The sequence below is a fragment of the Phascolarctos cinereus genome, unplaced genomic scaffold (assembly GCF_003287225.1).
Source record: "Phascolarctos cinereus isolate Bilbo 61053 unplaced genomic scaffold, phaCin_HiC Scaffold_726;HRSCAF=1367, whole genome shotgun sequence".
In the NCBI taxonomy this organism is placed as follows: Eukaryota; Metazoa; Chordata; class Mammalia; order Diprotodontia; family Phascolarctidae; genus Phascolarctos; species Phascolarctos cinereus.
This window is the reverse complement of record NW_027556098.1, coordinates 420,386,818-420,409,293: the sequence shown is the minus strand read 5'-3', so window position 1 is coordinate 420,409,293 and position 22,476 is coordinate 420,386,818. Positions and strand designations below refer to the sequence as shown.

The following is a 22,476-nucleotide window of genomic DNA, read 5'->3' as shown; positions in this document are numbered from 1 at the left end:
GGCATACTCCCTGGAATGGGGGAGGGACGTGCCCCCGATGGGGGGAGGGGCGTGCCCGGGCCAGGAAGGGATGGGTGGCTTAGGCCTTGCTCCCCCACCCCAGAAACATGACGCCGGAGGAGTGGAAGTATCTTGCGATCCTCCTTATCTCCATCCCCGTGGGCTTCCTCTTTAAGAAGGCGGGTGAGGCGCTTCCCCTTCCTGTGGTCAGAGATTGGGCAGAGGGCGGGTGGGGGAAGGGAAAAGCAGGGGGCCCCCAGCTGGGGCCAGCATGGGGCTCCCCTACGAGGGGCAGAGGAAGGCTCTCCTGTCCTGACTACCCTCACTGCTTACCTCCAGGTCCCGGGCTGAAGCAATGGGGAGCAGCAGGGGTGGGTGTGGCCCTGACCCTGCTCACCTGTGGGCCCCACATTCTGCACTCGCTGGTCACCATCCTTGGCACCTGGATCATCATGGAGACCTGGCCCAGGTAACTGGCTGGCCCGCTCCTTCTGGTGACCCATACACAGAGGCTCCAGGGTCCAGTTCCCCCGTGGCCACCCCAGGTTGTCTCTGTGTTCCTGGTTGGGAAGAGCCGGGCTTGATAGCCATGCTCAGGTCTTTCTATCTGTCTCTGTTTTTCTCTCTCCCCCGCCCCCCCCATCCCTTCCTCTGGGCAGATCCTGCCATGCCCTGGCACTGGCCTGGACCTTCCTCTACCTCCTGTTCTTCCGAATGGTCACTGTATTTGGGCTTCCAGCTCCAACACCCTTCACCAATGCCGTGCAACTGCTGCTCACGCTCAAGGTGAGGTCTTTGGACTACGTGCAGCTCCCAGCACCCTTAGGACCACCCACTCTCCCAGACTCCCCATCGATAGCCCCTACCAGCTGGCCCTGGAATTCTGCTTCCCGGCAGCACTTCCCTCTGGGCCCACGGGATAGGTAGGGTTCTCAGTTCCGGGAGGAATTTGCTGGGGCTGCTGGGAGCTGGGACTTCTTTATTTGACTCCTGGATCCAGGCTACAGCCAGAAGGGGCCTTGCAGGTCCATGAAACCCAGCTCCTCATTTTACAAATGCAGAAAGGATCGGTGGTGGGGTTGGAACCCAGGCAGGCCTCGGAACCTGGAGCTCTTTCCTGCTGCCTCTCGGAGCTCGCTGGGACAGCCAGGGCCGGGCGGGCTGGGGCGTGGAGACGCTGGGCCCAGCCCTGATCCTGTGGCCCTTCACAGCTGGTGAGCCTTGCCAGTGAGGTACAGGAGCTGCGGGCTCAGAAGGAAGACCTCCCAAAGCCCCCGCCCGTGGGGCAGCTTCTCGCCGTGCCCTCGCTGCCCCAGATGCTCAGCTACAGCTACTGCTACGTGGGCCTCTTGACTGGTGAGCCTCCCATGCATGTTGTCCCTGTCACCTGGCATCTGCCGCTGTTGTCCTGGGCTCTCTTCTCTGGCTGTCACCTTTGTCACCTCCAGGCAGGGGGCATGGGGCACATCTGGAGGCAGCCGGCCCGGCCTCCTCGTCAGGGAGGCCAGCGGGCCCACTGACTTTGCCAGTGGCTGGAGAAGAGTTCTCTGTGTCTTCTCTTCTCCAGACCCTTCTGCTGATCCTCAAGGCCCTCCTCTGAGCCCTGCCCCCCCCAGCTTCTCAGTGTCCTCCTTAAACAGCAGTGCCCACTACTGAACCCAACATCGCCCAAGGCCAAATTAGCTTTTAGCTGTCACATCTCACTGCTGATCCATGTAGAGCTTGTGGTCCACTAAGAATGCCTGCTGTTTCATCATGCCTCCCTGTCATCTTCTAGTGACTAGACTGCTGGATGGGGAATCAGGAAGAACTGGGTTCAAATCCCACCTGTGACACTTACCAGCCTAGGGGCCCTAGGCAAGTCACTTAACATCCCTGGGCCTGGCTTCTCCCTTGGGAAAATGAAGTAGTCGGTGCCTCTTCCTGAAGGGCCTGCAGATCTGCCACTTCCTGCCTCCATTTGCCCCAGCTGGGCTCTGGGACGGGCAGTGTGGCCCAGTGGGTAGGGTGCTGCTTCCAGTCCTGCCCCCGGCACGTCCTAGCTGTGTGACCATAACCTCCATCTCCTCCTCTGTGGAATGGGAGTAACGTTGGTAGCTTCTCCCTCGCGGGAGAACAGCCGCATAGCCATCGCTGTGTTCGTCTTTTGTCAGTCTCATGTTTCTCTGTTGAGGGTCTGTGTCTCTCTGGTGTCTGCAGTGGCCTTGACGACTCCCCTCTTCCCTGGCAGGCCCCTTCTACCGCTACCGTACCTACCATGACTGGCTGCACCAGGGACCGGCGGTGCCCAGCCTGGAACCGCTGCTGCTCCGGGCCCGGCCTGCCCCTCTCTTTGGGCTGCTCTTCCTGCTGTCCTCCTGGCTCTTCCCCCTGGAGGCCGTACGGGAGGATGCCTTCTATAGCCGATCCTTGGCATTCCGCCTCTTCTACATGGTGCCGGTCTTCTTTGCCTTCCGAATGCGTTTCTACGTGGCCTGGATCGCAGCTGAGTGTGACTGCATAGCCGCTGGATTTGGGGCGTACCCCGTGGGGGCCAAGTCAAGGGCGGGGGGTGGCCCCACCCAGCCCTACCCTGCCCCAGACAGGTCAGCATTCCACAAAGGGTCACTGGGGCCAAGGCATGCCCCTTCTGCGGGCTGGCAAGGCATCCATGGTCTCCTTGGCTGAGCCCAGCCTCAGGACCTAACCGTGGCCCCCTGGAGAATGTGTCTCAGGCTAGCTCCTTCCTCACTGTTGGAGGACTGTCCCCACCCCACCCCCCCAGCCATTCTGTGGCCAAGGGAAGGTGGTCTTCAACACCCCTGCCCCCTGGGTTCTCCCTGGCGGTCATAAAGCTGCGGTGCAGGATAGGCCCCTCACAGCCATGGTGCCTAGGGGTCCAGAGGAGCACGGCCCTAGCCCTCCCAAGCTAAGTGGGGCCCTGTCCTGCGGGGCGGCCTCGCCTCCAGCCCATTCAAGCCTTGAGAGAAGATTTGGGAGGCAGGGCCTTGGGAGTCCCGCTTCTGGCAGCCGCAAAGGCTGTCAGCTTCCCTGGGCCCTGTTGTCAAGGGCCAGGTCTGCCCTTCGCCTCAGTGACCTTGCACAGTCTTGGGCTCCAGGATTCCTTGGGCAGGCCGTCACTCTTGGCAGCTGTGGGGGCCCTGGAGGGTGGCAATATCAGGGTCCCACTCTGCCCTGATACCCAAGAGGGATGACCCCCACACGGTAACTGTAGTGGTAAAAGGGCCCCAGCCAGGCCCCTTTGGAAGTCATGGAAGGGGAGTCAGGAGCCCCTCCTGACCCCGAGGCTCTTTCTCTAGCCCTGAAGCTGGGGCAGCCACCAGATATGACTATGAGACCATCCGCAACATCGACTGCCACGGGACGGACTTCTGTGTGCGTGTCCGCGACGGGATGCGGTACTGGAACATGACGGTGCAGTGGTGGCTGGCCCAGTACGTCTACAAAAGCGCCCCGGCCCGCTCCTATGTGCTGAGGTGAGCCGCCTGGGGCTGGGGCCTGCTGTGGGGGCGGGGCTGGGGCTCGAGGTGCCTCTGACACCCTGCCCCCACCCTGCAGGAGCGCCTGGACCATGCTGCTGAGCGCCTACTGGCACGGCATCCACCCCGGCTACTACCTGAGCTTCCTGACCATCCCCTTGTGCCTGGCCGCCGAGGGCTGCCTGGAGTCAGGCCTTCGCAGCCGCCTCAGCCCCCAGGCCCAGCAGGCTTGGGACTGGGCACACTGGTTTCTGAAGATGCGGGCCTATGACTACATGTGCATGGGCTTCGTCCTGCTGTCACTGCAGGACACCCTCCGCTACTGGGCCTCCATCTACTTCTGCATCCACCTTCTGGCCCTGGCGGGCCTGGGGCTGGGGCTAGCCCTGGGGGGAGGGGGCCCCGGCCGCAGGGGAAGGGGCGCCAGGGCTGAAGCCAAGACTCCCCCAGACAAGCCTCCCACACCCCCAGACAAGTTACGGGAGGAGTGAGGGACCCCTGGGGCTGAGCAGGGCAAGTCTGGGCACTGAGCTCCCCCGAACTTTGAGGGGACACCAGAATCCCCAGAAGACCTGAAGGCTAAGGGGGCTGGAGACCCGGAAGCCTGGATCCCAGAAGAGACAGGAGGATCGGTCCCCCTCGGTCCCTGAGAGAGCAGGGCCTGATGAGCCCTATTCCTGGGGGCTGATATGGCTGGGAACCCCGATGCCAGCCTCCCCCCAGGCCGGCTCCTTGGGGGGAAGATTTTAACTTTCTCAATAAAGAGCCTTGAACAAAAGTTTTGTCGGTACTTGTCTTCAAGGGAAGCTGGTGGCTTCTGAGACCCTGGGAGCCGCGGGCTCCCCCGGCTCTTGAGCTTTCCCTTTGTCTGGAACTAAGGAGGAACACAGTTTGCTTCTGCCAGGAAGGCGGGCTCTGGACTACTGCCCCCACCTGGCGGTGCGCCAGGTGCCCTTAGGGCCACAGGACGGTCCCCAGAGTGCTGCTGGGAGAACGATTCCAGGTGTGGGAGGGGCCAAGCCAGCCACGCCCTGGTCTTACCTGGGCTCTCGGATTTCCAGCCCTGCTGTAGCGCCAGGGACAGAGACAAGAATGGAGGCTGGAGGAGGATCTGGGGAAGGTTGGATCACCCAGGGGCCTGGCCCAGGCCGGTGGGGGGGGCAGGGAAGAGGAAGAGTCCCCATAAACGAAGGAGGGTGCGAGCCATAACCTCAGACTCTGTCCCTAGGCCCTCTCTAAGGAGGAAGGAAGTGGCCTGGAGCCCCAGGGCAAAGTCCTGGTGGAGGAAAGAGGGGAGTCTAGGGTCCCCAGAGAGGGTGGGGTCTAGGGAAAGAATTTCTGGGTAGCTTAGAGGGTTAGACTTGGGGAGGGGATGCTGGAACCCTAACCCTGAGAAGCTGGGGGAGGACTTGTTAGATGCTATAAAAAATGAGGAAGGCTTGGTTCCCCCTGGGGAGGCTGATGCTCAGAATCCTGAGACGATGGAGAAGGGGATGTCTGGGTCTCCCAGTGGGAGGAACTGAAGTATCGGAGTGAATAGAAGCTAGGGGGGAGGGAAGGCTTAGATCCCCAAAGGAAAGGACCAACAAAGGGATCCGGGGACCTCTGAGGGGGCTGGACTAACAGGATCCTGGGATCACCTGGGGGAAGGTTTGCCTCAGACTGTGGAGACATGAGCTAGGAGAGTGGATGCACGTGGCTGCCCCCTTTCTCTCCTCTGGAAGGATATACTTCAGGATGGGGACAGTGGGGGCTGGGGAAGGGTTTTCCTGGAGCTCCTGGAGCCTCCCAGTCCTTTCTGTTCCCGGCACCCCTCAGGCCCATCACTGTCAGCCCTACTGAGCAAGCTCCCCAGCTCAGCCACAGTGAGATACAGAGGGCCGGGCGTCCATCCCTGGGGAGAGCCAGAGCCACCCCTGGAGAAGAGCAGGAAGGAGAGCTGGTCACAAAGGCAAACTGCCCCCGTGGCATCCCCTGTGGAGCCCCCAGAATCCCAGGCCCTTCGAGAGCTGCCCTGGCCCATAGAAGCCAAGCAGCTTCTGTGGTGAGAACCTAGCCTTAACCTAGCCTCTGCCTTGCCTTTCCCCCTCTTTCTAGCTCTGGCTCTAACTTGGAGGGGTGGTGGCTCTTCCATGCTTCTATCCCCCTGCCCAGCACTGCTTTTTCCTCTCTCCTCTTCCATCTATTTTTTTTTCAAGTCCCTGTGTCTCTGCTCACCTCTCCCTAGGAGGCTTCAAGCACAGAGGCCAACAAAGCCAGAGCCAGGCATTCGGGGATCCAAGGGGGCCCTGCTACTGGGCAGAGCTTGGGCTCGCCTGGTTGGAGTCCCAAAGATGCTGGTACCCTGGAGGACCATACTGACGAAGATTGGGAGTGAGTGAGGCTGATGGGACACATGACTCCCGCAGTGAGGGCTGGACCGTGATATCCTTAACATCCCTCTTCTCCCTCCAGGCCAGTATGGGGCAGGCACTGAGTCCTACTTTGGACTACTTCGATTCCTGCTGGGTTTGAACATTCTGGGGGTCTTGTTCCAAGGAATTCTGACCCTGCTGCCCCTCCTCCTGTTGGGTTCCATCCCAGGGCCGCCCTCACCAGGGGTCACTAAGCCTTGTGGCTCCTATGACCCTGTGCCCCAGGGCCTTGTGGACTATGCCACACATCTCACCAACCTGCTCTCGGGAGAGGTAAGGATCCCCTCACCCTGAATACCTGCCCCGCCCCAATCCCAGCACTATCCCCTAGAATTGGACCACAGGACTTCAAAGCAGAAAGATATCCTGCATACAGTCCCATTTCAAAGGAAGAAATTGAGGCTGTCAGAGGGCACAAGTGACCAGTGGTCACCAATTAGGCAGAGTGTGGGCTCTGGTCTCAAACCCCGGTCTCCTGATTCCCCATCCTGGACTCTTCCCTTTCTACATGGAGCCCCCATCGAGCATTTTTGTCTTTCTGCCTGCCCTTTGTTTTCATCACAGGGTCATCTGGAGTGGTCCCCCCTTTTCTATGGTTTCTACCCAGTCCAATTAACAGGTAGCACCTTCCAGCTGCCAATCGCCTACCTGTTGTCCACATTTCTCTCTGGCTTCCTCTGCCTTCTCCTGATCCTCCGCAGGTAGGATTTCCAAGGACCCTGGGCCCAGACCTTCCCTCCCAGCCTCTGGAGTCCCCACCTCCCCATAAATCTCCAGCACTCTCAGCCCCTTTCTCAACCTGTCATCCCCCAGGTCGGTGTCAGGACTGAAGCAGACCCTGCTGATCGAGTCTGGGGTTCTGACCAGCTACAGTCACCGTGTCTTCTCTGCTTGGGACTTTGGACTCCAGGGCAGCGGCCCCGTGGAGCTCCGCAAGCGAGCGATACGCTATGAGCTTCAGGTGCTTCCAGGGCGGCAGAGAGAGCAGGACCATGGACAAGACCCAGACGCCTAGACGGCCTGGGGGCAGGGCTCAGAACTGGGAGGGGTGGGACACTGGCTTGGGAAGCCAGCGGGGCCCCAGAAGAGGGGGCGGACCAGGACTTAGGCTGGAGGAGCTTAGAACTGAGAGCGCGGGGAGACTTGAACAGGACCATGAGACGGGGAGGGAATGCAGAGGGAAGACGCAAGAAAAGGGCCAGCTGCCAGCCTTCCCCCAGGCCCCGGCGCCTGAGGTCTGTTGTCCCCGTCTCTTCCACAGGTGGAGCTGGAGGAGGCCTCGATGAGGAAGCTCGCAGAGGCCCGGACCCGGGCGCAGTGGGCTGGTCTGTGGGTGACTAGGATATTGCTCAACCTGCTGGTGCTGGCTCTGCTCGCGGCAGCCTTCTATGGGGTCTACTGGGCCACGGACCCCGACAAGAATCTGCAGGTGTGGCCCAGATGCCGACGGGACGGGACCAACAGACAAGGTGCAAGGGACCCTGCGGAGGGGGGAAAGGGGCCGGGATTTGGGGCACATGGAATGCTCTGGAGGGAGCTGAGACCCTGAGGGCAGGGACGGAGCATCCTGGCAGGTCTGCTCCCCAGCCCCGTTCTCCCACATCAGGAGGATCCCGTGGTCCAGGCGACCCCGCTGCTGAAGCTGCTGATTGCCTATCTGCCGTCCATCTTCATATCCACGGCTAACCTCATCCTGCCGCCCGTCTTCAGCCTTATCACCAGCCTGGAGGGCTACACGCGGAGCCGCCAGGTCCAACTCATCCTTCTCAGGTGGCCCAGTCAGAGGGACCGGCTCTGGGGTCAGACCGAGCGCCTTAGACACCCAGTTTGGGCTCCTTCATCACTTCACACTCCGCCTTCCCTTCCTCCTAACCAGGACCGTGGTTCTCCGCCTGGCCTCACTCGTGGTCCTGCTGGTGTCCCTCTGGAATCAGATCACCTGTGAGGGCAAGCCCGAGGCTGAGGCCTGCGCCGCGTGCGGCTATGACTACAACATACTACCGGTGACGCCAGGATCCCAGAGAAAGGGCCAGGGCTGGGGCCACCTGGACTTCCCGGGGTGGGGGTGGAGGTGGGGGGGCCGGCCCTGGGAAGGGGACACCTGGCACCCCAAGGAACAGAGACGGGGAAAGGACACGTGGAGCCTCAAGGGGCAAGATGCAGGGTCCCCGAGGGGGGAAAGGACAAGGAGAAGGGAAGTGAGGCGTTGGGTTTTACCTGATCGACCCCCAACCCCATCCCCAGTGTTGGGAGACTCGGGTGGGACAAGAGATGTACAAGCTGCTGCTGTTTGACCTGCTGACTTGCCTGGCCGTCCCTCTGCTGATCCAGTTCCCGCGCAAGTACGCTCCAGTCCCAATGCCACCCGCACCTCTCCCTGGCCCTTCCTAGCGGCCCTACACTCTTCATCCTCCTCCCTTCCACTGAGATTTTTTTTTTTCCTCTTCTGGCCAGCCGCGTACTCCATTCTAGAAATCTATCTTTTACATCAGTTCTATGGGATCCACCCCTCTATTAGACCCCGCCTCCTCTCCCTTGGGATTGGGTCTTGCTTGGAAGGAGTGCATAGAAGCGGAGCAGTTAGAGGAGTGCTGGATGCCCATTGGGCGTCCAGACGAGGGACATGGCAAGCCTGAGAGTTGAAGGGAAAACCGGGGACTGGACAACAGCAAGCCTTGAACCGGATTCTCCTCTCGTTTCTTTTCCAGACTCCTAGGGAGTATGTGCGGGGGCCGTCTGGGCCGTCTGGTGGAGACCATGGAGTTCCAGGTCCCGGATGAGGTGCTGGGGCTGGTGTACGGGCAGACGCTGGTCTGGGTAGGGGGTTTCTACTGCCCTCTCCTGGCGCTGCTCAACACAGTCAAATTACTGCTCACCTTCTACCTAAAGAGGGTGAGGGAAGCGCCCTAGACCCTTGGGACTCAAGTGGAGTGGAGGAGGGGGCGCCCAGCAGCTGGAGCGCGGAAGGAGCTAGGGAGAGGGATGGGACTGTAATGTGGAGGCGTCCGGCCCCCTCACTCCTCTTCCCCACTACAGTTTACGCTCTTCGCCTTCTGCTCTCCGGCCTCTCGCACCTTCCGGGCCTCCACAGCGAACTTCTTCTTCCCGCTGGTGCTGCTCCTGGGCTTGGCCATCTCGGCTGTCCCCGTGCTCTATGGCATTTTCGTGTGAGTGCTGAGGGCTCCCTCCCTTAGACCCCTCACGCAAAAGCTTGTCGTTGTCGGGGGGATGCTTTGTAAGGGACAAGTCCTGCGGAAAGGTGCGCACCAAGCCCCGCTAGGTGGGAGTCAGGCTTCCAAAGGCGCTCCCAACAGGCACTGGATGTTTTTGAGCCTGCTCTTATTTTACAAAGGGAGAAAAGAAAGAGAGTTCCCCAAATCACGCATCAAGTCAGAGGCAGAACCAGAACTGGGATATCACGGGGCTGTTAGAGGAGATGCCGGAGTCCACCCTCCTCTCCATCTTACAGAGAGGGCAGGGGCGGCGCTGGGATTCATACCCAAGGCCGGCGAATCCAATCCGGTGCTCCCTGACCCAACCCTTCCCCCCCAGTCTGGATTCTGTACCTGTCTGCACTGATTCCTGTTTCTAGGATCCCGCCGTCCAAGCTGTGCGGCCCCTTCCAGGGCCAGCCGGACATTTGGGCTGCCATACCGAATGCCATCCAGGGCCTGTCCCAGGGTGCCCAGGACTTCCTTTTCTTCCTGGGGACCCTAAGCTTCGCTGTTCCTCTGATGCTGGTGTCCAGGTGAGGCAGGAACGCCGGGGGCGGGGCGGCACGAAAGGGGAGGAGACCCTCGCCCCCCCTTCATGCCTCCTGTCCCCCAGCGTCCTGATGGTCTACACCTTGACACTGGCCACTTCCTACGGCCGCCTGGTCTCCAAGCTGAAGGGGCATTTAAAGATGGTGAGAGAACGCCAAAGGACAGGACGGGGCTGGCCGGGATCACCGATCCCCCTTTCATTCGCTCCGCTCCTTCGTCCTCAGGAAAGCGAAAGTAAAGTGCTGTTGGCCCAGAGGATTGTGGAGCTCAGCGGGGAAGAGCGGGACCTCTGATCCGCAGGCGGGAGGCACCGGGGCAGGCTCGGGGACGCCGTCCAACTCTCACCCAGCTGGAGCGGGAGGCACGAAGACTACAAGTTCCATGAAGCCCTGGGGCAGGGGTGCCCCGGGGGCTTCTGGGAGACAGAGTGCCTCGGGCCAGACACCGGAGTGGGGCAAGGAGGGGTGGGGTGAAAGGGACGCCCGGGCTCCCCTGGGGAGCCCAAGCGTTCGAGTCCCAAGGCGAAGCTCTCTCAATAAAGGTAGTCCCGTCCCCTCGACTCTTCTCATTCTCCGCCCCCTGAGCTCGGCTAGATTGGGGAAAGGCGGTGGGGCGGGGAAGGATAGGAACTAGCCAATCAACCGCCGCGTCCCGAACCGGGGGCGGGGCTACCAGGAGGAGCCACGACTGCGCACCACCTCCCTGGGAACGCTAGGTCCCTTCGACCAATCAGCCCGGAGTGGGGAGGCGGGTCGAGTTCACAGTTTCTACCAATAGAAGGAAGTGCGGTTAAGAGGACGAGCCGGGGGTGGGGCCAAGCAAAACTCCGAAGGAAGAAGCGGCGCGCGCGGCCATGAATATCCTCCCGAAAAAGAGTTGGCATGTTCGAAATAAAGACAACGTAGCCCGTGTACGGCGGGACGAAGCCCAGGCCCGGGACGAGCAGCGGGAGAGGGAGCGGCGGGCGCTGCTGGCCCAACAGGAGGTACGAGGCCCGGCGGCGAGAGAGCGCAGGCGCGCTCGAGGTGGGGCGGACGCACACTGCGCCAGCGCGGGAGCGATGGCGTCCAGTCTCTCGCCGTTTCCTCCCGGAATAAACCATCGGGGCGGGGAGGTGGGGGGAGGGGCGGGATGCAGCTTCACCGCGTACCTAGGGTGGTGCAGTAAGAATGACAACCCCGGCGCGCTGGGGTGGCCTGTGAGGCTTGCTCCAGGACCTGCCCCGCCAGCATCCCCCACGAGTGGGCATCCCGCATGAGCTTGAGCACCGTGGCTCTCAGGGCCTGCCCATGGATGGGTGGGACCAGCAATCGAGGCACGGACTCACAGGGACCCAGCGGCTGTGTGATGGGGCCAGGGCAAGCCACCTCATGGCCTCCGAGCCCCTTTCTCCTAACAGCCTTGGTTTGGGGGCACTCCTTTCCCATGTCATCCATGACTGACTGCTCTGGGTCCACCAAGCCCCCTGCTCTTTTTCCCCAGGAAGGCTCATGCAGACCCCCCAAAGGCCACCTTCTGCTGGGGAGCCGATGCCCCTTCACCCCGTAAACTTGCCTGGGGCTGGAAGGGCTTGGTGTCCCCGCCCCCACTTTGTGCCACCTGCAAACTTGGCATCCAGCCTCATCTGTGTCACTGGCCAAAGTGCGGAGCAGCCCAGGACAGACACGCATGTTCTCATTTCCCAGGCCCGAACTGACCTCCTTCGGAAAAGAGCCCGCCACCGGACGCCCCTCCCTGCGCCAGGGACGGAAGTGGCCGAGGAGGGCCCTCGCCCCGTGGACCTGTTTAGGGAGCTGGTGGAGGAAGGGAAAGGGACGGCCAGGGGCAACCAGGAGTATGAGGAAGAAAAGAGGCAGGCCAAGGTAAGGGGGCAAGGGTCCGCCCTCCCCGATCCTGCCCGAGGCCCTTGACCCAAGTTTGTTTAGACCCAGAATGACTTGGCAGAGGGCTCCTGCTACCTCATAATGAGGGAATAGCAGCCAGACTCCCCTGGTACCCGCCCCTCAGCACGGATGGTAGCAAGGTGGTTGTCCAGCCACTGGCAGGAAGCCTCGAGGGAGCTGGACCCCCTCCCCTGGCCCTGACCCCTCCTCTCTATCCCAAAGGAACAACAGGAGAAGGCCCTAGGGCTCCTGACCTACCTAGGCCAGAGTGCAGCTGAGGCACAGACTCAGCCCCCTTGGTACCAGCTCCCTCCTGAGCCCAGGGGCATGCAGTGCAGCCCTGCACGCGATGAAAAAGCCAAGAGCCACCTGGACCCACTTCGGGAGCTGAAGAGGCAGCTGGGCAGAAAGAGGGGGAGTAAAGGCGGTGGAGAAGGGGGTGGCCATCACGAGGAGCCAGAGAAGCAGCGCCTCAAGAGGTAAGGGGCAGGCAGGGATCTTCAGGATCTTCAGGATCTGGGCAGGTCTGAGCCACTCACTTGACAGGTGGGAAGGCAGGCCTAGAAAGAAATCCATCAGCAGATCCAGTTTCCCCTCCCCCATTTTCCACATGGGAAACTGAAGCCTGAGCAGGGACCTGCTCAGACACCCCAAACAGTTCCACTCCCTCCCATCATACAGATGGTCAAATCAAGTCAAAATGATTCACAGCCTCCGTGAAACCAGCGCCAGGGTCTCGGACCTGAGGGTGGAGACAGACCCCGACGGGATCCCTGGTCCGAGGAGAACGTGCATTTGGGGCCTAGAGCCAGGGCCCCTCCCTCACTTTCTTGTCCCCATACAGCCCTGGGACAACCTCCTTGGAGCAGCTGCGGGCAGAGCGTCTGAGGAGGGAAGCATCCGAGCGGTCCCGGGCTGAGGCCCTCATGGCCATGATGCGAGGAGAGCAGCCCCGGGAGGAAGAAGAGGCTGACGAACGCAAGAGACGGTACAACTCTCAGTTCCACCCCCAGCTCGCCCGGCCCCCTCGGCACTAGGACTGCAGACCTCATATAAAACTATTTATTCATAAATATCTTCAAAAATGAAAATAGGTTTACGAAAAACAAGTCCTTCCCCAGCAGGGGAGGGGTGGGGGAAGGAGAGTCCCTGGCCCTGCGCACCGTCCCTTGCCCCAAGTGCTGGGGGCAAGCAGGAAGAGGAGGGCCGTCAGGTGGGCCAGGGGAGGGGGCAGAGGGTCAGCGGGCAGGGGTCACTGCAGGTCCCGGTCCTCCAGGTAGCGGTACTCGAAGGTGAACCCCTCCTTCTTCCGCTGGCCCCACTTCTCATAGTCAAAGTAGATGTAGGTGCCCTGGGGAGACGCGGAGAGGCAGGGATCAGACCACACAGCCAACTGGAGAGTTTGAGGCCCCCGGACCCAAAGTCTCACTTCTCCAGTCCGCACCTGCTTCCCCATCTGAACAAAGAAGGGGTTGAGCACGTGATCTCTAGGGACAGCCCCAAAGGAGAAGCTGCTAACCCGAGGCTAGGGCTAAACCCCTCTGGAGGCTCTACCCATCGAAGGCCATGGGTTAGGGTTAAATGCTGTATTTCAGCCAAGTATATACAGTAAAAACTTTTGTTCCCATCCAAGCTCACATTCCTTCCAAAAGCTATTGAAGGCAAGAGACCAGGTTAAGAGGCCGCCCTCCATCTGGGGGGGGGGGCATGGAATGGTCCAGGAATAGGAGGGAGGGCTATGGTGCCATAAGAAACAATGCTTCCTTTATGACCTGAAGCAAAACCAGGAGAATCACCTTTCATAAGACTTGAGACAGCAGAATGACTTCTACCAACCACCCCAGGATAGACTGAGATGTGGAGCTTTTACACACGGCCAACTACAAAATTTGATTAGCTAGGCGATGCCTGTTGTCACCATGGTTTCTCTCCCCACTCCCACCCCAACAGAATGTCAATTTTCAAAAGTAAAATTTAAATTTAAAAAATTGGAGTGTGTGTAGGTAGGGTTAATAATGCCGCCCCCCCCCCCCCCAGCACTGGGGCAGAAGTGAAAAGAAGGAGTGCCAGGAAATGAAGTTTGGAAAAACCATTTTGGACTATAGCAGTACCCTCGTTGATAAAAGGGTTTAAGACCCTAGAATCTGACAGAGCATTTTTATGGAACCAGTGAGCTGGGACCACTAAATTTCCCCCATCTCTTCCCCCCAGCCTCCACCTATCTTACCTATGCCAGATTAAAGGCACGCGCCCCCCCCACCTTAGGCCTGGACTCCCAGTCCTTTGGCATCTCTGAGGGTCACTCAATAGGTCACCCCACTCCAATGCTTCACTTTTTTGGGTTCAGACCCCTTCTCAGAATCAGATTTTTAAATGCAAAAAATAAAATGCATGGGGGTAACGAGGGAAAGCAACGATACTTAACTTGGGCCAAGTCTGCAGAGCCCAGGTTAGGAAGGCTTGGCTTACAGGAGGCAGCTCGAGGTGGGGCAGAGGGCACTTCTCCCACCCCCTTCCTTCCATTTCCAAGGAAGCCGAGGCTTTGAGGCAAAGCCAGGGGTCCCTCACCTGCTCAAACTCGTCCGTGATGGTCTTGGGCTCCTCGTGCCGCTGAAACCACATCATGTATTTGGTGTGAAATCGCCATGACTGCTTCTTGAGGGCCTTGGCAGCCAGGTACTGAGCTTTGGTGCCCTGGCAGGAGTCAAAGGGTAGGGTCAGGGCCCCACGAGGATGGCATGTGCAGGGGGGAGGGTGCCTGGACAGGCTGAGGAGGGGGATGGCCCAGGGGAGCCGACCCTTCCCTCTGCCACCCTACCTCCAGATAGTAGAAGATGAAGAACAGGGTTTCTGTTGAGAGGCGCTGGTAGAACTCCACTGTGTCTGAGTGAGGAGGCGGCATCTGATGGTGGTACAGCGGGGTCGGGCACGGGTTCCGGGGCAGGTACTGCCTATTGAGGGCAAAGGAAACAAGGCAGTCAAGCTCTATTCCTGAGCCTTGGAGCCCCTCCTCTCCCCACGATTCTCACCACCGGCACCCCACCCCCTCCCACTCTCTCCAGAGCCTGGACCTCCCCCCTCAGGTCCCTGATCCCCAGCACACCCTGCCCACAAGGACCCCCCAATCCTCATCCCATCTGTCACACCCCTCAGGCTTCCAGTCTCTGTCTCTCCCTCCTCAGGCACTCAGGTGGCCCGGGCCCAGCTCAGGATTCAGGAACCCCAACCTACTAACTCAGTCCCCAGGGACTGATCGGTAGCCCTCTTCTGAAGACCCCAAATGCTAGACTCGTCCCCTCTGCCGCTGGCCCTGGGCACTCACCTGATGCGTTCTGAGTCAGAAGGGTGGGGCATGTGGTGCCAAGCAGCCTCCTCCATGGCCTGCTGGTAGAGCTGCTCCTTGGTGAGGGCCACAGGCCCCAGGGGGCAGACGCCCAGTGACAGGGGGATGTTGACCTCAGACAGTTGCAGGGGTGGCTGGGCTGTGAGGCCGGAGGGGCCGAACTGCTGCCCAGGAGCAGGTCTGGGTGAGAAGGACAGGAAATGTCTGGAGGAAGACTCCAGCGGGACCCACCTCATGGCCCAGATTCCCCAGGGCTCCCACTCACCACGCTCGGCCAGGTGCAGGGCGGGTACGGGATCCTCAATGCCAGAGCTGATGGCTGCCCGCTCTGCCATGGACTTCAGGGAACTGAGGGGCTCAGGAGCCTGGGGGCAGAGGGAGTCACAGTGGGCCAGACCATACACACAGAAAGCAGACGAGGGGGGTTTGAACCCAAATCCCTCAAGTGCACGTCTGGTGTCCTTTTCTCACACTGCCTCTGCTGGTGGCAGGGAAGGGGAGGGTGGAACGTCCTCCTTGGAATGAGGGCAGGCCAGGACACAGATGCCCCCAACAGCAGCACAGGCCTAACGCCTCTCCTCTCCCAGATGCTGGGGATATTTCCTGTGGACCTCAGCAAGAAGTCACGAAGCTTACGGCTCACCCAACTTGCAGAGGAAGAAATTAAGGCTGAGGGAAGGGACAGGACTTGGCCTAAGATGGGAAGGTGCCATGGGAGAGTCTCACTAGAGTGGTGCAGGGGCCAGGAGACGTGGGAGGAGGCTCTCACCTTGATCTCCGGGGCTGTGCTGAACTGGGGGGGGCCATTGAGCAGGGCCCCAGCTGCCTTGGGCTCACTGAAGCTGGGTGTCGGGGAGCTGGGAGGGTTCACAGGCAGGGGCACCAGGAGGCTGGGTCCTCCAGCACCGCTCCCTGAGCCCCCACCCACGCCCCCTGCTCCCGCTGGGGCCGCCCCAGCCGCCTCCTTCCTGGTGTGGAAGAGAGAGGAAGTCAAGGCTCACACAAATATGAGGAAGGAGGGCACAGACTAGAGGGACCGGCTGCAAGGAGATGCCCGGACCCTTTGGAGTGCTCCCAAGGAAGGAGGACAAAATGTCCCCCTGCTGGCTGGAAGGGGGTCTCCTCAGGAAGCCAGGGACCCGCCGAGGTGTCTCCCACGGCTCCCTCCTCCCCAGCCGGCTGGGACCCTCAGACCACCCCAACAGAGCCCATGGGGTCCAAGGGGAACCCTCTCGGGACTCTGACTCACGTGGTGGTGGGTGGTGGGTTGTGGGGACCAGGGGGAGGCCCCAGGGCTTGGCTGCCGCTGCCGCCGCCACTCAGGCTCAGCTCTGACGAATTATCGGCCACCACGGAGCTGTAGCCTAAGGGGCGAGGGACAGAGCGTCAGGCGGGAAAGCTTCCCCGACACGTTCTTCCGCCGCCCCCTCGGGCCCCCCACTCACTGGTGGCCCCGTTCTGCTTGCCGCTGCTCCCGCCGGGTTGGACACTGGGTGGCCTGGGCTGGGCAGAGCTGGCGCTCGGGGCAGGAGGGGCTACAGCCTGGGCGTACGGGGTGGGGGTGCTGGCATTGTGGCCTGGGGCTGGGTTGGCTTTAGGAGGTGCCACGGGGGCCCCGTTGCTGCCGGGCCCATTGCCCAGTCCAGGGGGCGCAGGGGCAGGGCCAGCCGGGTAGCTGGACGGCACAGCAGGGGACTGTGGATGGTGGTTGCCGTGGACAGGCTTAGAGCCATTCTTGGCTGGAGACTGAGGAAAAGAGGAGAGAGAGCGAGCAGTCAGGGCACAGAGGAGCAAGCAGCGCTCCCCCCAGTGCCCTGGGGCCCAGCTAAGTGCAGACAAAGGGGACTGAGGGGCCCCACCTGGCTCACTTCACTGTCTGTCGATCGTCCTCTCTTTTTGTCATCTTCAGAGTTCTCCTAGGATTTGGGAGACAGAATTAGGGTCTGAAAAGACTGGTGTCCAGACTTCCTCCGTTCCAGGACCTGGGTCTTGAGACCCTCTTGAGAGCGCAGGCGTACAGACCCCGACCTCAGCCCCAGCCCCTGTGGAGGCCATCCGTGTAGTGTCCCCGCCTTTCCTTAGGGAACCTCAAGGTCCACAGCCCTGCCCCTCCCAATCAGAGAGGCTTCTCAAGAAAACAAACAATCGACGTTCCCTGCCTCAGCCCCCGCCTTCCGGGGACCCGGGGTTCGGCTCACCGTCGTGCAGTTGGCTGGGCTGGGCGGGATGGGGGAGCTGGAGGTGGTGGAGGTGGGTGTGCTGCTGGACTGATTAAAGATCTCATCCTCCATGTGGCTGTGGGTCGGGGGTGAGGTGGCGACCAGCGCCTGCGCTGTGGTGGTGGAAGAGAACGTGGCCAGGCTCCCAAGCCCCTGCCTCAGAGCCAGGCCCCCAGAGCCCCCCCTGCGTTCCCCACGGCTCCTTACGAATGTCCTCAAGATCAAGGTCGTCGTAGAGGAACTCGTTCTCCTCAAAGTCAGGGTCCTGCGAGGAGTCCACATAATACTCCACATCGTCCTTGATCTTCCGAATCGAGTCCACAAGGATGGAGTCATTGTCCAGCATGCGCAGGATGGTCTCCAGCATGCGCACATGGTAGCGGTGCTTCTCAATGTGGCGCTTCAGGCCCTCGATCCGATCCTGCTTCTGCGGGCAGTCGTGGGAGAGCTGGCTCAGGACCCCAAGCCCAGTCTGGGCCAAGACATCCTGGGAACCAGGCCCTACCAAGAGACCCCAGGAGCCAGGACCCACACAGCCTGGCAACTGATCCCAGTGGCTAAATGACAGACATTGGTATCCTGATGTCTAACACCCACAGACCTCCCCAATCTAGAGCCAGAATTATTCCCAGGGCAAGAGAGGAGACAGCAGCACAAGTGTATGGCCACAAGGAAAGGGGGCAGGCAAAGAAGTACACGTGTTTGAGTGCACACGCGCACGTACACACACGTATCTCAAAACACACACAGACTCTGTGCCCTCAGTGACCCCAGAGTCCAAGCTCCCAGCCTCCATCTCCCCAAACTCCCTCACTCTTAGGCCAGGCCCTCAGCCCTTAAGCCCAGAGCTCCCAGTGGCCAACCCAGACCCTCGCCGGCGAGCCCCAGCTCTCTCACCTACATCAGGCTGGCCTCCAACCTCCTAAGTCTCCACCATCCAAACCACCAGCCCCCACATACACCAGGCCAGCTTCCATGTCCCAGTACCCAGAGACCAGGGACTCTGACCCTCATAGACATTAGCACCAATGAGCCCAGCAACTAGCCCAACTCAGACCCATGGGTAACAGCTTCTAAGCCCCCTGCCCTCAACCACGACACGCTGAAAGCATAGTCTCTAGTTGGTGACACAATTGTTCAAGTCTCTGATTTGTGCCCCTCCTTTTAAACCTTTGCACCCATGCCGCTAGCTCCCTAAGTGCCTTATAGCCAAGCCTCCAGCCCCAAAAGAAATCGGCACCTGCCCACCAGTTAGCCAGCATTTCTTAGGTGCCCACTCTGTACCAGACACTGTGCCAGGCTCTGGGAGTACAAAGAGCCAACAGCCAGGCCCCTGGGTCTACCCAGACCTCAACATCCTCATCCCAGCATCCAGCCCCTTGGCCTTCACACACACCAGCATAAAGGTTCCCCCTTATCTAAGGTCTTAAAAGAGAGATGAGATGACCACTTGTCTGAAATGCTGGAGTGGAGATTCTTGTTCTGGCACAGGTTACCGGCTGAGGTCCAAATGCTAAGCGTTCTAGGAACCAGACACACCATCCCAAGTCCCTAGAACCTTGGCTTCCAGCCCCGAGACCTGACCTCACCTTCCAAGTCCTACAGACCAAAGCGTAGGGGTCCCTAACCCTCGGACATCAGGTAGCAGACGCCTAGCATCTGCAGAACCCAAACGCTAGCATCTAAGCCACCAGCATCTGGATCCCCAGCTTCCAACCTTCCTGCCTCTACAGATTACATCACCTCACTCACAGCCCCCAGCTGCCAGCTGTCTAACAAGCAAAGACCCCATATTGAGGCCGCCAGCCCCCACAGCCCCTGGAGTGCAGACACCTACCAACGGAACACCCCCAATCTGGGCCTCTAGATCCCGCCACAGGCACGAAGGCCCCTGGCTCTATCTGACCTACAAAACCTAGGATTCAGGGCATTTTTCGCTCCAGAGCCCAGCACCCAGGCTCTAAGTTCCTGCAATCCCAGCATGCAAAACAGCCTGGCAGACAGACCAACAGGGTCCACAAAGCCCCTCAAACACTGCGCTCCTATGGGTGACTCTGGCACCTTCAATCCAGCCTCCCAGACTCTACAAACGCACCCAGTACCAGGTCTCCAGCTCCCAAAAACCCAAATGCCACTAGGGACAGCACCGTCTGCCCACCCTGGGGGCACCCCCTCCGCTTCCCCCCCACTCACATCCTTGTCCCCCTTCTTCTTCCGGGTCTGCACAGACAGTGACTCCACTTCGCTCTCAAACTGGTCCACCTGCATGTTGAGGGTGTCGATGGTATTCTGGGCAGAGGAGGAGGGAAGCGAGGCAGCGATGAGATCCGGACCACTGTCCGACCAACCAGGGCCCACACCCTCGCCCAGGGCCCATACACTCACAGTGAGCCACTGGCCAACCTCTTCCTTCTCCTTCTGGGCCGGGTCCACCTTCTGAGCCAGGCCAAGCCCCTCTTTGCTGTAAGCTTTGGTCTTCGTTTCCCGTTCCACAACCTTGAATCGCTCCATTTGCTGCGGTGTGAGAGAGGGGAAGGCTCTGGGGGCTGCCGGCCCTCCCGCCCCGGGGCCCGGCCCTGGTCTGGCCAGTCCCCCAAGATCACCCTCCTCCTCCTACCGTCTCGATGAGCTTGCGGTTGTCGATGAGCTGCCGTTTGTCCTTGATTTCGTTGGAAGCTACCCATGTCTTGATCTGGTCCCTCAGGCGCTGGAGAGCAGAGAAGCGGGAGCCAGAGTGAGCAGCTCCATGGCCAGTCCCACCGTCTCCCGCCACCCTGCAGCAGCCCCCCAGAAACCCTGCCCTGCCGAACTCAGCCGTGCATGATCAATGCTGGCCCCCTCTTGTGGTACTGGCCTGTGGGCTCCTCAGAAAAGGGGCTGAGAAGGAAGGGGCCCGGGGGCTATTTTGGCCCAACACCATCCCCTCCACAGCCCCCTCTCAGCAAGTGGGCACCCAGTCTTGGCTGAAAGACCTCCAGAGATGGGAAACCCACTACAACCTTTGCTGTACACAGCAGACAAGTGAACAAATTCTGTGAAATAAACTGACCCATTTCGGGACAGAGCCTAGCAAACAGGCTCCTAATACTTGGGCAACAGGCCTGCATGCCACCTCCCCCACACACACCTGTAGCTTCTTAATCTCCTTCTTCAGGTCAGCCTCATACTTCTCCTTCTGGTTGGCATTTGCTGCATTGTGAAGCTGATGAAGGAAGATGATGATCAAGGTTTGGTGGGAGCCTTGATTCTTTACCCCATCCCTCAAGGTCATGCCAGGCAAAGTGCCACCAGGTGGAGAGAAAAGTATAGACTTCAGAGAAAAGTATCCTTACTCCTCCATTGTTTGGGGACCCACATCCCTTCAACTTGACACTAGCCACAAAACTTCCCCTCAGGGACTCAGGGGTCCAGCCTTCCAACCTCCCGGCCTCTGCCCTCTCAGGGACCTCAGCCTCATCACCTTCTGCCAAATGTCCTCAAACTGCTCAACTCCTTCGGACACCTTCTTGAGGCAGCGATCAATCTCACCTGGGGTGATGATGAGAGAGTCATGGGGCCAGTGGAGTCGGGCTTGGGGGTGGGAAGGAGAAGAGGACAGGAGGGGGAGCCCATACCTTGGAGTTTTCGCTTATCTGCCATCTTTCCTGCCCTAGAGACACCTGCTCTTCATGCTCCCAGAGTCAGATACTGCAGAGGGAACGGAAGGGACGGGGGTCAAGGTTGGAGACTGGGGCCCTGCCATCAGGATTTCAGCTCAACCACTAGTCACTAGCAGCCTCCTGCCAGCACCCGACTTCTCCTAGCGTCCCTGGTAGGACAGGAAGACGGCTCTCCCCCCCCCCCCCCCCCCCCCCGGTATCTCAAAGCCCTGCGAGCATCAGGAATAGGAAAGTGATTTCCCCCTCCCCATCCCACCCAGGAACGCTACAAAAGAGAGAGAAGCGTCCCTCACTCCCAGAGCCAGACTCTGAGCTCCACTACAGGGGAGTGGCTCCCAAGGTTCAATGAAAAACCCACTTGATGCCTTCCTCGGTGGCTTAATTACTGACAGGAACACTGCTCCAAGGTCTTTGTCATTTCTTCTCTCGGGTACCAGGCAGGCAGGCAGTAGCCTGGCTACTTATGAAAGGAGCCCACACTGGACCCCTGGGGGGGTCGATATAAGGTGGGGTGCCCTTTGTCTAGAGCCTTACTGTACAGCACCCCTCCAAGCCGCAAAGGCTCTCACAGCAAAGTCCTTCACCTTTAATGGGGGGAAAACACCCCTCGGACAACATCCTCCCAAGCGCAGGGCGCCGCTGGCAGGGGCATTACGGCACAGCCTGGACCTACACCCCCAACACTAGAATTCAGGGACCCCACCCCCACCAGGATGAGGAATCAACCCAAGAGACCAAGACTGGGAGACAGATTGCACCACGCCCACCCTGAAGGCGGGGGAGCTCTAGGAGAGGGCATAAGCTTGCCTTTCCTCCCTGTAAGGATATACTATGTGGGGACCCTCAGAAGACCCTTCCTCTCAGGGTGCTCCGGGACAAAGGCAAGGGCCTAACCCCAGAGAACGCTACAACTGAGGCCAGAGGCTGGGGGGAGGAGGAATGGAGGTCTCTACGGCAGGGGCATGACTCGGGGTAGGGGGTCCTGCGGCAGGGGTCACATGGGGGTGGCCTCCATGTCACCACCATGACTGCTCTAGGGGGGTGCTCTGCATCCGGGACAGAACACCCGGGGGGGAGGGGCACGGTGCTCGTGGGGGCACGACCCCGGGGCGGGGGGGGGGACAGGGGCTGGCTCGGCGGCAGGGGCATGACCCCCTTGGTAACGGACTCTACAGCCGGATGCTCCCCCCAGAGACCAGCTCTGCAAGGAGGCATGGCCACCATGGGGTCACGGATGGCTCCGCGGCAGGGGCAGGGTGCCCGTGTGGGGCACGACCCCCGGGGGGGCGGATACTGCAGCAGGGGCACGGTGCTCTTGGGGGCACGACCCCAGCCGGCTCTACGACAGGGGCAAGACCCCGGGGCGGGGGAGCTGGCTCCACAGGAGAAGCAGGGTGCTCGTGGGGGGGCACGACCCCCTGGGGGGTAGGTTCTACGGCAGGGGCACAGTGCTCTTGGGGGGCCACGACCCCCTGGGGGGCGGCTCTGCAGCAGGGGCACGGCCCCCCGGGCGGCAGGACCCCTCGGCCCGGGTAGGGCGGCGCTCTCACCACACAGGCCCGGCGGCTCTTGACTCCTCCTCAGCGGCTCCTTGGCGGCCTCGGGGGCCGGGCCTGGGCCGGGGCCCGGCCTCGGGCTCCCGGCGGCGGGCGGGCGGGCAGAGGGGGCGGCGCCTGGGAGGGCGCCTGTCGCGACAGGCCCGGGCGCTTTCGTGA

General features: G+C 60.6%; 4 protein-coding genes and 1 long non-coding RNA gene across 6 annotated transcripts; 3 read left to right on the top strand and 2 right to left on the bottom strand.

The window, feature by feature from the left end:
• Positions 1 to 105: 105 nt before the first annotated feature.
• Positions 106 to 4,257, top strand: MBOAT7 (membrane bound acylglycerophosphatidylinositol O-acyltransferase MBOAT7). Of its 2 annotated transcripts, XM_021003421.2 has the most exons (7): positions 106 to 183; positions 340 to 469; positions 660 to 786; positions 1,212 to 1,356; positions 2,231 to 2,585; positions 3,300 to 3,476; positions 3,559 to 4,257. In XM_021003421.2, the coding sequence occupies exons 1-7, from the start codon at positions 108 to 110 to the stop codon at positions 3,968 to 3,970; spliced, it is 1,422 nt and encodes a 473-aa protein (XP_020859080.1). In that variant the 5' UTR covers positions 106 to 107; the 3' UTR covers positions 3,971 to 4,257. The 2 variants fall into 2 exon arrangements, with proteins under 2 accessions (XP_020859080.1, XP_020859081.1); XM_021003422.1 differs by lacking the exons at positions 106 to 183; positions 660 to 786 and having other exon boundaries at positions 356 to 469.
• LOC144454284 (uncharacterized) lies at positions 463 to 8,199 on the bottom strand. Its single transcript, XR_013482658.1, has 3 exons — positions 8,111 to 8,199; positions 867 to 7,832; positions 463 to 560 (listed from the first exon to the last, which is right to left on the bottom strand). It is a non-coding gene; the product is annotated as an uncharacterized LOC144454284 (long non-coding RNA).
• Positions 4,517 to 10,211, top strand: TMC4 (transmembrane channel like 4). Its single transcript, XM_021003420.2, has 15 exons — positions 4,517 to 4,599; positions 5,298 to 5,523; positions 5,707 to 5,852; positions 5,934 to 6,166; positions 6,458 to 6,594; positions 6,707 to 6,854; positions 7,155 to 7,322; positions 7,500 to 7,663; positions 7,770 to 7,896; positions 8,138 to 8,235; positions 8,602 to 8,785; positions 8,930 to 9,060; positions 9,486 to 9,641; positions 9,722 to 9,800; positions 9,882 to 10,211. The coding sequence occupies exons 1-15, from the start codon at positions 4,572 to 4,574 to the stop codon at positions 9,948 to 9,950; spliced, it is 2,094 nt and encodes a 697-aa protein (XP_020859079.1). The 5' UTR covers positions 4,517 to 4,571; the 3' UTR covers positions 9,951 to 10,211.
• Positions 10,212 to 10,307: 96 nt separating this feature from the next.
• Positions 10,308 to 13,533, top strand: LENG1 (leukocyte receptor cluster member 1). Its single transcript, XM_021003423.2, has 4 exons — positions 10,308 to 10,642; positions 11,343 to 11,519; positions 11,763 to 12,019; positions 12,385 to 13,533. The coding sequence occupies exons 1-4, from the start codon at positions 10,511 to 10,513 to the stop codon at positions 12,575 to 12,577; spliced, it is 759 nt and encodes a 252-aa protein (XP_020859082.1). The 5' UTR covers positions 10,308 to 10,510; the 3' UTR covers positions 12,578 to 13,533.
• CNOT3 (CCR4-NOT transcription complex subunit 3) lies at positions 12,589 to 20,920 on the bottom strand. Its single transcript, XM_021003419.2, is given in 18 exon segments — positions 12,589 to 12,891; positions 14,109 to 14,234; positions 14,359 to 14,491; positions 14,863 to 15,023; positions 15,026 to 15,063; positions 15,149 to 15,248; positions 15,653 to 15,851; positions 16,133 to 16,247; positions 16,329 to 16,629; positions 16,743 to 16,799; positions 17,082 to 17,215; positions 17,310 to 17,529; positions 19,296 to 19,391; positions 19,488 to 19,616; positions 19,720 to 19,809; positions 20,230 to 20,304; positions 20,563 to 20,630; positions 20,717 to 20,920. Coding segments are annotated over 18 exon segments (2,166 nt in total). The 5' UTR covers positions 20,742 to 20,920; the 3' UTR covers positions 12,589 to 12,792.
• Between the last annotated feature and the right edge of the window lie 1,556 nt (positions 20,921 to 22,476).

Bases quoted from the DNA above. Each gene is read 5' to 3' on its own strand.
- TMC4 (XM_021003420.2), top strand. From the start codon at position 4,572: ATGGAGGCTGGAGGAGGATCTGGGGAAG. The intron at 5,853-5,933 runs GTGAGTGAGGCT...TTCTCCCTCCAG, and splicing joins CATACTGACGAAGATTGGGA to GCCAGTATGGGGCAGGCACT. The intron at 9,061-9,485 runs GTGAGTGCTGAG...TCCTGTTTCTAG, and splicing joins GTGCTCTATGGCATTTTCGT to GATCCCGCCGTCCAAGCTGT.
- LENG1 (XM_021003423.2), top strand. From the start codon at position 10,511: ATGAATATCCTCCCGAAAAAGAGTTGGCATGTTCGAAATAAAGACAAC. The intron at 11,520-11,762 runs GTAAGGGGGCAA...TCTATCCCAAAG, and splicing joins AAGAAAAGAGGCAGGCCAAG to GAACAACAGGAGAAGGCCCT. The intron at 12,020-12,384 runs GTAAGGGGCAGG...GTCCCCATACAG, and splicing joins GAGAAGCAGCGCCTCAAGAG to CCCTGGGACAACCTCCTTGG.
- MBOAT7 (XM_021003421.2), top strand. From the start codon at position 108: ATGACGCCGGAGGAGTGGAAGTATCTTGCGATCCTCCTTATCTCCATC. The intron at 184-339 runs GTGAGGCGCTTC...GCTTACCTCCAG, and splicing joins CTTCCTCTTTAAGAAGGCGG to GTCCCGGGCTGAAGCAATGG. The intron at 3,477-3,558 runs GTGAGCCGCCTG...CCCACCCTGCAG, and splicing joins GCCCGCTCCTATGTGCTGAG to GAGCGCCTGGACCATGCTGC.